General features: G+C 49.6%; 1 protein-coding gene across 4 annotated transcripts in view; it reads left to right on the top strand.

Annotated features, from left to right (window-relative positions):
• KCNIP3 (potassium voltage-gated channel interacting protein 3) overlaps positions 1–17,515 on the top strand; it is a 122,507-nt gene that overhangs the window by 29,442 nt on the left and 75,550 nt on the right. For 2 of the 4 annotated variants that reach the window (XM_081017528.1, XM_081017527.1), the window contains exon 1: positions 8,903–9,347. The exons of the other annotated variants lie outside the window; for them this stretch is intronic. In XM_081017528.1, the coding sequence (XP_080873654.1) occupies positions 8,918–9,347 (430 nt within the window). In that variant the 5' untranslated portion in view covers positions 8,903–8,917. Of the gene's footprint in view, positions 1–8,902; positions 9,348–17,515 lie in introns of those variants that run through there. 4 annotated transcript variants of the gene reach the window in all.

The following is a 17,515-nucleotide window of genomic DNA, read 5'->3' as shown; positions in this document are numbered from 1 at the left end:
AAAGAGCTCCAAGTTGAAGCAAATATGTCTGTCTTCGAAGTGCCACATAAAACTCTTGATTTTGGGGTTGATTCTCTAGAAATGAGATACATCACACTTTCCACTATGAAAGAGTACGTCCAGTTGTGTCCCTCCAGTGTTTAGCAATCGTTAGTCTTGCTGCCATTAATAGGTGCCCAATTAGATCTTTGTCAGAGACGTCCAGGCTGCTATTAACAGAAAGGTCTGAGAGCAGTAGCGTGTAGTCAGTGGAATAGGGAGACTAGGCTAGTCCCCAAAATGTTTCTGGTAAATTAGAGTGTAAAGTATTAAAGTCTGGCCCCTCCTTCCCAAAGCCTGGAAAGCGTCTGCCCGGCTTAGGCAGGGAGGCATGGTGCTCACGTGCGCAACATCGTCACACGTGTGACATCGCCCTCGCAAGCTGTCGCTTCCGGCCCTAACTGTTCCCCTGTGAAAAAATTCACTGCATGTCACTGTTTGAGAGCGCCAATTGGTGGATTCATAATTAAATTTTGGGCTATAATTTCATCAGAAATGGAAATGTCATGTGGCCTAGAGCTCCCTAGGCTGAGGAGTTCACTGGTTCAATCTCTGGCAAGTCCAAGTGTGGCTAGGAATGGCCTCCATCTGAAACCCTGCCAGCAGTGGCGAAGCTGTATGCTCTGGCACTGGGGGCAGAGAGCAGGCGGGGGCGGGGCTGGCGCGCGTCCCGGGGAGCATGGTATGTGTCCTGGGGGCGTGGCACATTGCCCATGTGGGCATGATGTGTGTCCTGGGGGTGTGGCGCTTGGTGCGGTGGGGGGGTGCGCGGCGCATGTCCGGGGCGGGCACGATGGTACCCCCCTCCTTGATGGTGCTGGGGGCGGTACGCTCCCCCTGCCCCCTGTTCCTCCGCCAGTGCCTGCCAGTCAGTGAGTAGACAATGCAGAGGCATCCACTGTCTGCACTTTCCAGAAACAGCCGGGAGACATTTTTGTTCTTTCAGCTGGAAGGCTTGGTCTCCACCATAGGGACTGCTTGTTAGGGTTTTAGTTTTGTTTTAAATGTATTTGCTGCTAAACCATGGTGGTTTAGAAGGCTAACAATAACAACAATAATACCAAGCTGGAAAATACTGAGCTAAGTGGACCTTTGAGAGTTTGAGGGTCAATTCCCTGGGCAGTAAAAGCTGCCCCCCCCTCTCTCTCTCTCGTCCCTCTGCTGCCCTTGTTCCTGGATTTGAATAGGACAATACACAGAAATGTAATTGGCAAAGCTCTGCCCACTCGGCCAAGCGGACCCTTCACAGTTGTTTAAAGGCAGGGCCAGAAAGCAGAATGGAGAGAGGAGGGGCTGCTGGGGTGATCTTTTGAGCTGAAGTTCAGATGGGCCTCACCCAGGGACTGAATGTTTCTCTTGGGCATTTCTCTGCTACCAGTGAATGGCCGGTTCGACTGTCGTTCTTCTGCCAAAGAAGCTGCCGGGTTGGGTGCTGGGTGGGGAGTGATGCACTCGCATTCTGTTCCTTTGGTGGACGCTTCCAGATGGGGGTTCATATCACAAATGGGTCGTTCAGATTTGCTTCTTCTGTGTGTGCAATTGCACATGTTTCACAGGCATTCTGCTGTTTCCTGTCCAGTGAACGGGGCTTGATGGAACGTTTTGCTCTGGTCCTTCTCCTTAATCGCTAACCGGAATATTTCGCCAGCTAACTCAACCTGTGAAGAGCAAGATTTTGCTACGGCTATAGCTGGCTTCCAGGAGGGAAGCCTATTTATTTGGAAGGGGCTATTAGCGGCAGATTGCTGTTGGTGGGTCAGTCCCAAGTGGGATGGCTCAAAGGGGGAGTCATCCTTTTGTGTGTCCCCTTAGGAGTATGGGGAGGGCAAAGGTGATTGGCTGTTGGTGGACTTCCTCCTAAATGAGCGTGGAGATGTGTGAATTTGACCAGCTTCCAAGTGAGAGGGAGAATGCTGGGAAGCTGCTTCTGCCGTGAGAAACATAAAGGCAGCTCACAAATATATATCCAGTGTGATTGGTGGGTATTTTGCACTTTTGCTGTTTTATATTGTTTTGATTTAGTCATATAATATTCCTTTTGTATTAATTTGCAGTTTATCGCTTTGGCAGCCTTTGGACCAAAAAGCAGTCCATAAATAGACCATCACATCACATTGCATAACATATTCTTCCCCACACTCTTCAATAGTTCTTCCAGTTCCAGGGATGTGCACACCTTAAAAAAAATCTTCACGTGTGCAGCAGCAAAATAGAGGCGTTGTGTTCTTTTGTTTTTTTTAAGGAATGGAAATGCAACATCTGTTTCTTTGGGGGGGTTTAAAAAGTAGTAGTAGTAGTAATACTGTTGGTTTGCAGAAGAACTCTGTATTAATTTGTTGATGTTTCTGAAGTCAAAATGCATGTATTGTGAGGTCAACTCCACACATGCGCTATGTAAAGATCTTGACATTATCTGATTTTGCCTTCTGAAATTCAGGGTGCCTGAACCTGGCAATTGGTGGAAATCAGTAAATTGGTAAGTTTGGGCTACTGGAAGCAAAATGGTGGTCAGCTGAGGAGCAAATGGTTTTAGTGGGTGTGCCAAGAGTGATCACTCACCAAAACAACATGACAAATTACCCACCAAAAGGATGTGCTAAGAAAACTCCCCACCAGCCAGATACTATGGCAGATTTATAAGTTTTTACTTTTCAGAGTTTTTGTTTTTTGTTTTTACAGAAAGGGAAACTCTGGCTTTAATTTGGGGGGGGGGTGTACAGGCTGGCATTTGGGTTTTAGCAGTGTTGTGTGAATGCCGTGAAGAACCCGAATGCAGTGCTCCTTCCAGAACAAACTCGTTTCTGGAAGCTCCTTCAAAAGAACTTCACTTTCAATTTGGACCCAGAGAAGAAGGGACTGAGGACCTAAAGTACATATTGTTGGGTCACTGGCTCCCTCTAGTGGCAAACATACGATTTACTGTCTGAACTGCTTTTTTAGCAAAGGATTGTCCCGCTGATGCTGCAACCTAACAAATCTGACTTAGGAGATCCAAGTCTGCCCAGTGTACTTAGGGGCTGCCACCTTTTTAGCTGGCCCTGTTCTGGTGCCTTTAATGTTGCCATGCCACTCAGACATTTGGCAGCTGAAGCTTTTTCTGACGTTCAAGGGGGATAGTTTCACTTGCTGAAGTCCTCTGTTTGTGTCTGCTTACTGTCAGACTAAACAGGGGTACAGTACAGCCAGTTTTAAAATAAAAGAAAGGAAGCATCATGAACTGTGATGTTCCAACTCTGTTTGTTCCCAGGTCAAATAATATATCTAATGTAGAAAATGTCCCAGCAGCTGGGATGCAAGAGATCAGAGCGATGTAGCCCTGTATCTTCCAGCTTCAGCTTTGTGACAAAGACCTGGTCTATGTAGGACTGGCCATGTCATTCAGCAGAATGAGGAAGCCACCCTGGGCAGCAAAAGCAGAGGGGCAGGAAGTAGACAGACGGGGGTGCACATGGCCTACCAAGCCAGCCTGATGCACTCAGGTGCCCTGAGGGATCCTGCCTCGCCACCAGGGAAGGCACCATCTTGTATTTTGACTCAGGCACCAACATGCTTTGAGCTGGCCCTCGATATAGCGAACAACTGTACTAAAAATACTAAAATATTTGAGCTCCCCTCCCCCCAAGTTGATGGGCATTGCCATTCAAATGGTGTGTGTGCACTATGTCAGGTGATCAATTAGGCGGGGTGGGGCTTACCTGCCCCCCATATTTTGTTCACGTTGGCACCCCTGACAGCAACTAGCCTTTGACAGCCTGGCTGAGTTGTCTGTAGTGGTGTCTCCAAACTGCCAGGCCAGTCCGTAAGCGTGACTTCGCACTGGCCCAGCTCAACAGTGACCGTAATCCACACAGTTTAACATAACTGAAACTGGAGATGTTGGTTATAATAACAATAATAACAATTTATTATTTATACCCCACCCATCTGGCTGGGTTTCCGCATATTGCTACCTCAGGCATAGAAATGAGCGTGATTTATTGGGTGGATTTTGCACATGCCTTTTAGAAACTAACAGGACAAACACTGTCCGTATTTGAAGCTCTGACACAGCCTTCTTGGAAATGCATCATGAGCTGGAGTGCTAAAGCCATTATGCATACTCAGATGGCTGTGAGTAGCATAATCTGCATATCAGATTATGCTAATATATCATATATCAGGAATATTGCTGCTGCTTGTGAACTGCAGGTGATGAGCAGGCTGAGCTTACTCCACAATATTCTTATTCAGAAATTGCTAATCTTCAATTGTAGAAAATAATAAACTGGAATCAGACCCTCAAACAACAACAACAACAACAACAACAACTTTTGTATGCTATACTTAGGAACCATCCAAGGTTACAAAACAAAATGAGTTGTGCTTCTTTTAGACTTGCCTGCTGATTTCCGACCCTTTAATATTTTATTGTCATGTTTGCAACCTTGAGATCTCAAAACTTACTTTAAAGAGAAAGTCCAGCCCCCATTTGTGGCCTTGAAATTGTATACCTCCCATTCTCAGTCTTGCACATCTGAAATCCTGCAAGATCTCTAGGCAAAGGCATCCATAGTTAACACTTTCAGTAGAAGAGGAAATCCCTGACGGTAAAAGAAAACATGTTTTGTCACTGAGAAATAAATCAGCCAAACTTTATTGCAGTTTACAAACCTAATCTGAAACCCAGAGTGCGGCTTTCAGGAGAGCATGTTCCATGAACCCACCTGCGTATTTTCTACACTGGCCTTGCCAACCTGGTGCCCTCCTAATGTATGGGACTACAACTCCCATCAGCCCCCGCCAGCACTGCCGTATGATGCTGAGGCTGGTGGGAGCATGGCCATGTTGGCTGTGGCTGATGGGAACTGTGGTCCAAAACATCTGGAGGGCACCAGGTCAGTACCTTGTATCTGCCTTCTCTCGATCAAATACCTTTCAGCAGGGTTCTCCCTCCTCCTTTTTCCTGCCCTGGGCTGAGCCCAGAACTTTAGCTGGTGAAGCTTTCTCCATCAGTGACCTCCATGCCAGGAAAAAGCCACACCGGTCCAGTGAGGCCTCCTGCCTTCAGGACCAGCCTGGCCTCTCTCGGCTGATGCTCCCCGGGTTGTTTTTCAGAGTTGAAGAACCCCAGCTCCAGCTTTTCCTCCGTGCTGGTGTCCAATAACACAGGGGGAAGCAGGAATGGTCTGGTGCTGAGCTCTGTCACTGATACACCTTCCCGTGGGATCAGTATTTGTGGACACAGCATTTCCTAGTCTGAGCTGTAAACCAAGGGAGGTGGTGGTGGGGAATGGACTGAGATATCACCTGCAAGGGAGGGGAAGAGGCTGGTTCTGCGCTTGAACGGAGAAGCAACTTGAGCCTGGCCAGTTCAGAGTGTGTATAAGAGGGGGGAGACCACCTTAAGAGCCTACGACAGCTGGTAGCCCGCTGTGGTTGCTGCTCTAGGGTTGAGAAATCAGTGTGGCTCAGGCAGGGCCACGTTTAGGTGACAAACCTTCAAGGTTTGTCATTGCCCAGAGTGTGTTGCATGAAGGAATGGGACTGGGGGAGGCAGTTCCTAGAGCAAGCTTCATAAGCCTAGCGCCTTCCAGATGTTTTGGACTACAGTTCCCTTCACCCCCAGCCAGAGCGGCCATGTGATGCTCTGGCTGATGAAAGCGCAGCTGTACTGGCTCTGGCTGATGGGAGTTGTGTTCTGAACATCTGGAGAGCCACAGGTTCCCCGTCCCTGATCCAAGTCTTACACGTGCATCATGTCATATCTTGGCTACAGCAGCATTTCAGGTCCCAAAATAAAATGGTTGCAGAGGTGCCGACTTGGTGGCACCAACCAGAGACGCATGTGCCATTGTGTCATGACATCACTTGCGCCATCACATGTGTGCGAAAATGGGCTCCGCGCTCGGCCACCTCCCCTCGCTGCCTTATCTCTGCTGGCTGTCCACTGCCCCCGTAGCAACTAGGCCTTGATTTCAGCAAGGCATTCAACAAGGTGCCCCATGATATTCTTGTAAAGAAGCTGGTAAAATGCGGTCTTGACTATGCTACCACTCAGTGGATTTGTAACTGGCTGACTGACCGAACCCAAAGGGTGCTCATCAATGGTTCCTCTTCATCCTGGAGAAGAGTGACTAGTGGGGTGCCACAGGGTTCTGTCTTGGGCCCGGTCTTATTCAACATCTTTATCAACGACTTGGATGATGGACTCAAGGGCATCCTGATCAAATTTGCAGATGACACCAAACTGGGAGGGGTGGATAACACCCCAGAGGACAGGATCACACTTCAAAACGACCTTGACAGATTAGAGCACTGGGCCAAAACAAACAAGATGAATTTTAACAGGGAGAAATGTAAAGTATTGCACTTGGGCAAAAAAAATGAGAGGCACAAATACAAGATGGGTGACACCTGGCTTGAGAGCAGTACATGTGAAAAGGATCTAGGAGTCTTGGTTGACCACAAACTTGACATGAGCCAACAGTGTGACGCGGCAGCTAAAAAAGCCAATGCAATTCTGGGCTGCATCAATAGGAGTATAGCATCTAGATCAAGGGAAGTAATAGTGCCACTGTATTCTGCTCTGGTCAGACCTCACCTGGAGTACTGTGTCCAGTTCTGGGCACCACAGTTCAAGAAGGACACTGACAAACTGGAACGTGTCCAGAGGAGGGCAACCAAAATGGTCAAAGGCCTGGAAACGATGCCTTATGAGGAACGGCTAAGGGAGCTGGGCATGTTTAGCCTGGAGAAGAGGAGGTTAAGGGGTGATATGATAGCCATGTTCAAATATATAAAAGGATGTCACATAGAGGAGGGAGAAAGGTTGTTTTCTGCTGCTCCAGAGAAGCGGACACGGAGCAATGGATCCAAACTACATTTGGTAGATGGAGGGCTGGACATCATGGCAGGCATGGAGTCCTTGCAGATGTTAGTGCCCAAATAGTGGGAATGTGGGAGGGGGGCTGGGCCAGATCCAGAGCGGGGGTGAACATTCTCCATTCTCCACTCTTGTGCAGTCAGCTGCTTCAATGGGTCAGTTACCCTGATATGGAAGAAGGCAGCTTTGTCTGCTGATACGAAGTGTAGTGGTTACTAGCATGGTGGGCTGTAGTGGGTGTTAAAGGAGGGGTAATAGCTCTGGTGGGGGACACGCCGTGCTCCTTCTGGGGTGGTTTGTGCACCTTTGGTCCCCACCATGTACTCAGCTCTTACCTGTGGCTCCTAGAAGCTGTCAGCCTGCGACAGCGGCCACAGCCTGGGAAACAGCTTCAACTGACCAGCTAAACCAGGTGAGGGTAGCTGATGGGTCTCAAACCCTCTGCAAGTGTGGGGGTTCACCTGCATGCAAAGTCAGGCTCCAGCGGATTGAGCGGACAAGACCAATACTGCATTCGATGCTCAAGAAGGCAGTTTCTGCCTGTGCTGTAGAGGAAAGTGAGGGGCAGATGGGGCTCTTCAACCCGGGAAGGTAGCCCATCTAGAAGAAGGAAGACTCTGTTCCTAAACCTAGGCTAAGGAATAAACCCTAAGGCAGTTGGATGGTGCCTTGTTACTCCTCCTTTTGGCAACTCCTGCAGCCAAGATGGTGCCAAATGTCTTGCTCTGCTTTCCTTTGGACCACATCAGAAGAAGAAGAAGAAGCGTTTGGATCTGATATCCCGCTTTATCACTACCCCAAGGCGTCTCAAAGCTGCTAACATTCTCCTTTCCCTTCCTCCCCCCAACAAACACTCTGTGAGGTGAGTGAGGCTGAGAGACTTCAGAGAAGTGTGACTGGCCCAAGGTCACCCAGCAGCCGCATGTGGAGGAGCGGAGACGCGAACCCGGTTCCCCAGATTACGAGTCTACCGCTCTTAACCACTACACCACACTGGCCCTCAGAGAGGTTGAGGGGGTGGGGTCTTGTTGCCTGGATTGCCCAGGACCTGCAGACACACTGCTGAGCCGAGAGGGCATTGCAGGGGTTGCCACCACACCACAGTGACTTAGAATGGAAGACAAGAGGCGGGAGGGGGGCACCATATTTTGGTGTTGCACAGGGTGCTGCTGAAATTTGAAAGCCCCAAGTCTGCTACTACATTTGGTTGTCCACTGTGAGAACAGGATGCTGGACTCCTTTGGATCCTCTCCAGGTCACATCTCCTTCACAGGCCACACCCCTCGCCAGCTGCTCTGTGTCTCTGAACTGGGATAGTGCCTCTGTCTTCCCTGGATGGAGGGGTGTCTGTCTGTGTGTGCGTAGAACAAGGTGAGTACAGGACGCTGGGTAGATGGGACCCTTTGGCCTGATCCAGCATCTGGGCTCCTCCTGTGCATTCCCGCATGGCCAGGTGACACATGGCTGAGTCAGGCAACAGAGCAGACGACCACTGAATATTGAGAGGCTCAGGAGGAAGGGACTGATCCTGGCCGAGGAGATCTGTGCTGGGGTCCCCAGTTCAAGAATCATAGCTGACCCTCAAGTGGCTGGAGGGAGCGGCACAAGAGAGCGATGAGTGCAGAAAAATAGTTGTGGCAGCTTGCAGGACTCTGAGGGTTAAAATGCATGGATAATCTTTTTATCGCTCTCTCTCTCTTGTCTCTTCCCCCTTCTCCCTGGAGACCACAGGGGTTGAGTTTGAGTTACTGGTAAGCGGATCCTAGTTGAAGCAGGGAAGCAGGGATTCAGGGGCTCAGCAGGCGCTCCAGGTGGACGAGGCTGACCCCACTACTGATGGGAGTGACGGCTGCCCAGATCGTGCCCCCCAAGAGCCCCTGGCCACAGAGACCAGCCAGAGAGGGGGAGGAGAAAAGGGCTGGACTCCACGGAAAGAGAAAGGAGTTTGTGGACTCCTGCAATCGGGTTAGAAAGTGAGTGAATCATAAGTTGCAGGGAGGGTGGGAGAGAGGGGAAATGGAGAGCAGCCAGCGAGAGAAAATCCAAATTTGGAAGCGGCCTGCCTTGAGAGGCCAGGAGATCCAGAGAGGCAGTCAAGCGGAGGAAGAGGCAAAGCGTACGCAGGTGGAGAGGGGAACAGGGTCAGTGCAGCAAGAGGCAGGCGCCTGGCTCTCTCCCAAGGCAGCCCGAGCAACTTTGCAAGTCAGGGGAGCCCAAGGCAGAGGGGAGGCGAGCCTGGCAGGGGAGAGGCTGCCGCGGAGTCTGCTGGAGCGCAACGGGATGCCCCTCAATGGAGAGGCAAAGGCATCAACGTCGTCAGGGAAGCCTGTGCGCTACCTGGAGGTGCGCCTCAAGATCCGCGACTACCGGCACACTTGCAAGAAGCAGCTCTACAACCTCATCAGCTGCTTTGTCCGCCTCATCTCAGGCAACCTGTCGTCTGAAGGTAAGCCCAGGGGTCTGCCAGCAGCTGGAGAGGCAGCTGAGGTCACCGGCTGGGCTTGCTTGGTGGTGGTAGTTACTTCCCTGGATGGTTCCGAGATGGGCTTAGAGAAGCAGATTAATTTTTGCGGAAGGCGTTTGAGCCCTCCTTGAGGCCTACGCTGTGGCCAGAGGGACCTCGCCCTCTAGGGAATTCTTTATGACAGCCTTTGCCAACCTGGCGCCCTGCAGATGCTTTGGACCACAGCTGCTATCAGCCGCAGGACTGCGTGGCTGATGGGAGTTCCCATCTAGAACACCTGGAGTGCAGCAGGTTGGTGCCGACCACAGACAGTTTCCACTCCGTGGCCCATCTTGTTTTCCTCTCTTTGCATACTTCCCCCTTAGTGGGTACTTGGACATCGCGGCTGCTGCTTCTTCCTGACCCCAGATGTGGAAATAGCTGGCACTTCCAAACCACATGTAATGTTATTTTTTTTAACGCGCCAGACCTTTGTTACCCACAAGAGAGGTTTCTGCAACAATAGTTGGCACCTCCAAAAGGAAAAAAATAAGTGGTGGGTTCTGGTGGCACCCGGGTCACAGGGTGGTGTTTTTCAGGAAACTGGTAGATTTCCAGCTCAAGGGCTCAGCGCAGAGAGAGAGACTCTGTTTCAGAGAGAGTAAGTCATCTCCGGTGAAAGTTTCGTGTTTCTTGCCTGGGTGTCGTACAGGCAGGAGTGTGTGCCGTTGAAGATCAAATGAAAGTGATGTTGCTAGGATGACAAGGTATAATGTTAATTAATCCTGGACACTGGCCTTTGCTCAGATGCCTGCTGGTGGGATGAGTTCCTCATAAAGGAGAAGCCTGCACTCCTCCCCTGAGCTCTGCACATGTGGCAGCTGTTTAGCCGGGGGACTGGCAGCAAAATGTGTGAACTGGCTCAATTGGAAAGAATTCTTCATTCGGTTTTCTTTTCTCCCCGCCTTCGGTATTTCAGTATCACACCCACCAGAATATTATAGTCTCAAAAGACATAAGCTTCCATGCCCTTCAGTCTGCCTTTGGTGAGTTGAATCAGGTTGCACAGATTAATCGGCCACAGCTGTAATTGATTAATCTACTGGTGAAATTGCTCAAAGTTTGGAAAGAACCCTCTGGCCTTTTCGCACTCTCTTCACACTGGCCTTTTCCTGTCTCCTGCTGCCAGGGTGCCCATGCGCCTTGTTTTTCAGAATGGGGTTCTCTAATTGGAGGCCAATCCACTCCAAGTACGGCTTAAGTGGTTGCATCCAATGTGACAGAAGCCAACTTCCACTTGGGCAACAGAACGTCCACTTTCTTGCCTGCCTCACCCCCTGCAGCCCCCAGATCTGCTCCAGAGAGTCCTCCAACCCTTTGGAGCAAATCTGGAGGGCATCCTGGGGGAAGGGGAAGTGTTGTTGCATGTGTGGAAATGTGTCCTGCTTGTGCACAATCCAAAGACCCGTCTTGATTGAAGTTGTCGCTTCCTCCTGCACAACAGGCTGAGCAGGAAGGCACATGCGTCACCTAGTCACAAACGATGTGAATCGGGGTCGTCTTTTTAGATGATTTATAAGTGGCACCTTACCTGCTACATTAGCATAAACGAAGTAGTGGGCTTCTGAAGTTGTCATTGCTTCGTTGCATTATTTTTCTGTGGCAACAATTACACATCGGGGCTGGAGCTCCCTTCTTCTGTTGGGGGGCGGGCTGCAGTCCCTGTGGCACTCCATCTCTCTCTCTCTCTCTCTTCCTCTTCCTCCCTGGCAGGGACATTGTCCCTTCCCATGGATGGCAACTGACTGTACCTGACTTCCTCCTGGGCACCCACTTAGTTTCTCTCTGCCCTCCAGACCCGGCAAGGGATGAGATAGAAGCCATGGTGTCTGTGTAATGGAGTGTGCAGTGCACACACTATGGCATGGGTAGGCAAACTAAGGTCCGGGGGCCGGATCCTGCCCAGTTGCCTTCTAAATCCGGCCTGCGGACGGTCCAGGAATCAGTGTGTTTTTACATGAGTAGAATATGTCCTTTTATTTAAAACGCATCTCTGGGTTATTTGTGGGGCATGGGAATTCGTTCACCCCCCCCAAATATAGTCCACCCCCCCCCACAAGGTCTGAGGGACAGTGGACCGGCCCCCTGCTGAAAAAAGTTTGCTGACCCCTGCTCTACGACACCCAGGGATTCTGGCAGAAGGGCTTTGCAGTCTTGCTCCAAGGAGCACCAGGGCAGCTGTCAGGCAGGTGGAGCTCTTGGCCTGGACTTTGCTGTGCAGCGGCAGCAGCCCCTCCTAATGGCCAGGGGAGGCACTGCAGCTCATTTGCCCAGCCAATATAAACTTAGGGTGTTTTGAGGCTGCCCCTATTTTGCATGTGGGATTCAATCACATACTGCCCAATTAAGGGTGTGCAACAAGAGCGGGTTTGGAGGTCTTGCATTACACACCTGCTTCCCCTATGGACACACACACATCGAGCTTTTTGCAGTAAGGAAAGTGACATGAAATGCAGGGGGTAGGTGTGGGACAGCAATTGCTGAGACACAATCTCATCTATCCTGCGGACAAAAAAGTGAGACTGAATGTTCAATATAAATAACGGATGTTGTCTAACCTCCTCACAAATTTGTGCAAGGTCCAATTTCCTTCTTCTCATGGCCATTCTGGAGGAGGAGGAAGAGGAGGAAGGTGGAAGGGGTCATGGTGCAAGTTGGAGGCTCATTGAGGCTCATTTCTATTTCTTGTTTAGTCGTGTCCGACTCTTCGTGCCCCATGGACCAGAGCACGCCAGGCACTCCTGCTTCACTGAGGCTCATTTCTATAGTGCTAAATTGTGATTTCACCTTGCACCCAAACTTTCACCCACAGCCTCCCTCTCTGGAATTTAGTCCCAACTTCAGTCATTCATTCCATTACTGATATAGTATTATAGCATTCCACTCCTCCCCCCCCCCCCAAAAATAATAATGTTTGCAATGGCTGGTTTGGCTGCCACTGGTAAATTTGTAATTAGAGGCTTGTGTTCCTTTTGTGCCATACTGTCCAATGAACCAAACAATATCACAGTTGGATTCAAAGACACACTGTCATTTAGTGATTTTTTTCCAGGATGCTTTCAGACAGAAGTGTAGTTGTACTGAGTTGTTGAAAACTTGCAAACAGGCCATTAGCAAAAGGAAGAGGAGTTGATTGTTAAGCCACCTTGGGAATTGTAGCTTCCTTAAAGGAGAACAGGGGTCTCCTAACAACTCTCAATGCCCTTAAGGAACGACAGTTCTCAGGATTTGGCAGGGCAGGTAAGATATGGCTGTTTAAAGTGGTATGATACTTCTTTAAATGTATGGTGCAGATGGGACCCATGGCATGCTGGAGGACACACCTGCAGAAAATCACCAGTCTGGAGAGACGCAGCAGGCTGCTCACTTTCCCTCTGCTGGGAAATGTCCTGCGAGTCCATTGGGCTGAGGGACAGCATCTCTCCTGTGCTGCCTCTACTGACTGTTTCAGCCTGCGGTGGTTTGCAGGGAGTTGAGTGTGTGGATTGTTCTGACTCCCTGTGACTTTTCTGACACAGGCCGAGCCTCTGCGCTGAACCTGTCCAGCCACTGAGCTTGCCACTTTTCATGTACGTATGAGGTCTTTGACAAATAGATGTACGAGATAGTGTTGATTTCAGTCCAGCTGAATCAACCTTTGCCAGCCAGGTGCTGTCCAGATGTTTTGGACTAAAATGCCCATCAGCATGTGCTAACTAGGGCTGATGGGAGTTGTAGTCCAAAACACCTGGAGGGTACCAGGTCAGAGAAGGCTGAACTAGATGATATCATCAGGAAGGGACAATTTTGTTTGGAATGAAGTTTGTTGTAATTTTAAAAAGCGCTTGAGCACGTCAGACCCCGAGTGGTGCCAGAAGTGGCAGAATCTTGCTGCTGACTACTCAACGGAACTAGATTGTGTTGTGCCCAAATGCTCAGAAAATTCATTAAGAGCCCCATAACAGAACAGATGCTGAGGCCTAGCAAAAAGGGGGGGGGAGAGGTACTGTAAAAGTTATGGTTGGCGAACCTTCTTCAGCCTTGCATGCCCAGGCATGCAACACCACTGGTAAGCAAGTGGATGAAATCGTGATATCGCTTCCCACTCCGAAGAGCACAAGGTGGAGTGCAGTAAAGTGGTGAAAATCTTTGCAGAGGGTTTCATGGGGAGGAAAAATACTTTTTTAAAAAGCTATCCAAAGCACCCTCTTTCACACCTAGGCTGACATCTCTTGCACCTTGGTAGGTTAAGCTGAAGAAATGTAGCACAAGTTTTAACCAAACACTATTCAATTGATCTCTCCTTAAAATATTCTTGTCTCTGCTCCATCTGAGATCTCCTGATGTGCTTTTGGTAGCCTCAAGATTGTTTCATCAATTGAAGTCTTCAAAGTAATAAACTGATGGAAAGCCCCCCCCATGCCAGACCTGCAGCTGTGTCAGTCTGTGGTGCTAGTTGCAGCCCCTGCAGCTCTGAAACTCCCTTGATCCTAGAAATAATCTCACTATTATACTGGCATTGAAATCTTTGATGTCTGTGTATTTGTCTACATTGTTTTTGTTTTATGACGTGTGATGCTGAGGTGGTTCTGAAAAACCTGGATCAAGCCTGGTCAGAGTTGTGCTGGTGTTCCGGTGGGAGAGCCAATGCAATGATGCCACCCACCTTGTCACTGTCCCATCATAACTCTGTTCAGGTAAGCAGCCGTGCTGCTGCTGTCATTGGGTGGGTGACACTGAAGTTCCCCACCACCCCACATGCCGCTACTGCACCCAAGCCATTCTCTGCACGATGGGGTTTCCAATCATAGCAGAACTTTGTGATGCCAGTCATAGGGGCAGAGGACTCATCTGTCTGAGTTTCTGAGAGTAGCCACAGCGAGTTGTTTTCTCTGTCCTTCATATGAACATAAGAATAGGCTGCCAGATCAAGCCAATGGCCCACCTAGTCCAGTATCCTGCTCTCACAGTGGCCAACCAGATGCCTTTGTTGGGAAGACTGCAATCTGGATTCACGCACAAAAACCCTCTCCCCTCCTGTGGCTTCCAGCAACTGGTACCCAAAAACATTTCTGCCTCCAGCCATGGCCACTGTGGCTGGTAGCCACTGCTAGCCTTGTTCTCCATGAAGTTGTCTAATCCTCTTTTTATATCACTGCCTCCTGTGGGACAGAGATACATAGTTTAACTAGATGCTGCATGAAGAAATATTTTATATGTCCTGAATCTTCCCACATTCAGTTGCATTGGATGTCCAAGAGCTTTATTTTACGAGAGAAGGAGAAAAACGTTTCTCTGTCCACTTTCTCCATGCCATGAATAATTTTATATGGTTCTGTCATGTTGCCTCTTACGCACTTTTGATTGTTTTGGTTGCCCTTTTCTAAACCCTTTTCAGCTCTGCAATATGTGAGCAGTGTCTTTTTTCTAGGAAAATTGTGTTGTTACTCACCAGTGGCTCCTGTCCCTGCCCCACCATGACCACCACAAGTCCGCTTATCCCTCTTTTGGGGTGTGGCAGCTCCCCCCCCCGTCAATGCAGAGCTGGGATGGCGGGCGCTTGTCTGGCCGGAGCGTGAACTCGATCTCGTGCTCCTGGCTTGAAATCTGGCCCTGTGTCAGCCTCTCCTGTATTGGCCAATGGCAGGCTGGCACAGAGGGCTGGGCTCTCCAGGAGCCAGAGGGAACACGCAGGCTTCCCTCAGGTCCACTCCTGGGAAATTTCAACATCCATGCCAGCCCCCAACTCCCAGCTCTTCTTTGTCAGATCAACCCACCTTTAATTTTGCATTTTACATCATTAATTGGCCTTGCTATGACTGTGGTGGTCGCCGTATTAGTGTGGCCAGGCAGGAATTTGCCTATCAGGCGAATTGACTATGCCCGAGGGAGCTTGCCTACCTCACAACAATCATCACAACTCTGGTGGTTTAGGCACTGGGTGACCTTAGTCTTGGTCGGGTGTGTGTGTGTTGTACCTCACTCCCCCGCCCTGAAATAGGGATCCATGAAGGAGTTGCTTCTGTCCATATGCCCAGATGGGGGGCTTGGGCCTCAGTGCTCCTAGAGGCAGCGATCCCTGTGGGGATCCCCCTATTTGATGTAAGCCCTAGGAATCCCCCCCTGCTGGGTTGACCCTGATGTCATTTCCGGCAGATGGGCCGGAAATAAATGCTTACCCATTGCCTGTGCCAAGCCACTTCATCTGCAGTCAATAAAGTTGTGGCCTGATTTGATCCCATTCAATGGTGTTGTGTCTTCTGCTGGTTTTTTATCTGAGTGGAGGAGGGGGGAGTGCGCAGTCCAGGCCTGCAAGGCGGCCAGGGTACATGCAGCCGGCAGCAGAGCACAATGCACAGCAGGGGAAATGTGTCATGTGCCACACCACCCATTCTTGTGCTCCTTGGGGAGTGGGACTTGTGCGCTCCAGCCAGCCCTGGGGTGGGGGCGGCGCATGCCACAGCTCCCTAAGCGGCTGAGCATCTCTGGGGGAATGCCAGTCTTAGGTGCCAACTCCCTGGGGCTCTGGGTACCCAAGCATCCACAAAATTCCCCATGAACTGGCTGGGCACCCACAAATTTTGGTTCCAGGGCCATGCACGCTGCATGGCACCAATGGCCATGGTTGTGGGGCCAAGTACTGTGCACCAGTGAGTACTGCCAGCAAAAATGTGCTAGATGTGAGATAATACAGTATTTGAAGTGCAGTTGCATCATAGATTTGTATAACGGCGCTATGATATCGGCAGTGTTATTTTCAATTCCTTTCCTAATGATCCCTGGTGTGGAACTGGCCTTTTGCAGAGCTGCCACGCACTGGGTTGGAAACCTTTCCTGTTTGTTCCGCTTGGGCAAATCTGGCAGCAGCAGCTGCTGCTGTTTCTGGACCTACCAGATGCTGGTGCTCTGTGCCCTTCAATGTAGAGTACCAAGGGCCATTGCACCCATTGGAAAGATGCTTTCCTTGCGACAACATCCTGTGTGCAAAAGAGGGGCAGTAATTTTCCTGAGTCATGTGAGCACCAGGTGACTCATGCTGTTGTTGTGGTCTGAGGCAGAAGGTGCTCCCTGGCTCTGGTGATTGGCAGGCTGAGGTAAAGTGCTGCACAAATGCGGTAATTGAATCGGTCTGCTTGGCTGGATCTCTGCAGTGGCTGGGGGTGAGGGCGGCTAGGTGCAGTGGCAACTGAGGTCAAGGTGGGCCATCTGTAGCACCAGAGCGAGACAGGCATCTTTAAATTTGCTGCCTGCCAGCAGCAGTAAACTTTCCTGTGCTGTCTTAATTTGTCTGACGTGACGCAGCAGCTGAAGCTCCACGTCCTGCACACAAGTTGCTTCCGTGTGACAAGGTGACCATGCGTCCCACTTTACAGAGGACAGTTCTCTGTTTTGATGGCGCATCGGGAAATCAGAGAAACTGCTTTGGACACAGCAGAATACCCATTTTACAGAATAAAAACTGAGGATGCTCAGAACCTACCCCAACCCTAAGAAAAATAATACCTGCACACAACCCAAAACAAATAAAATGCAGTCAAAAAAAGGTTGCTACCCCAAAACTAGTAAAATAAAATAAAAAGCCTCCACAGGCACTCAATTTCTTTTTAAATCTGGTTTCTTTTTTTCTAAGTTTGCATCTATACATACAAGTTAGCAAATTTAAATGTTATGAAAATCTGTCCTCTGTCATCTTCTTTCTTGGCCACATCTAACTGACCACCCTAGTGATGAAACTGGGAAGTGTCTCCGCTGGAGTCCTTTTCAATGCAATATTTTCCTTGAAGAGAGATTGACTGTTTAAAAAAAGTGTTAAGCTCAGTTAGGACACAGACGCCATACAGATTTTTCAGGGAAGATCCATTGGGCAACAGGAGGAAGAAGAAGTAGAAGAAATTATTCCCTGGTTGTTCTATGCAAAATCTGCATTTAAATATAACTTTTCCACTGGGTAGTCTTCCAGGGAGCAGAAACCAGAGATGGCTGAACCTCTTTTTCCACTCCTTCTCCTGAATCTGAACTAGTCCAGAAATCCAAACATATTTTGGACTGGCCTAAAAGCTTTTGCTAAGGCTAATGCCTTCCTTCCTTAGTGAAGCTCTTTGGAGCAGATGGAGAGTTCTCTCCTGCTGCCT

The sequence above is a fragment of the Podarcis pityusensis genome (genome assembly GCF_964106645.2).
Source record: "Podarcis pityusensis genome assembly, chromosome: 8".
In the NCBI taxonomy this organism is placed as follows: Eukaryota; Metazoa; Chordata; class Lepidosauria; order Squamata; family Lacertidae; genus Podarcis; species Podarcis pityusensis.
This window is presented reverse-complemented; position numbering and strand designations above follow the sequence as displayed.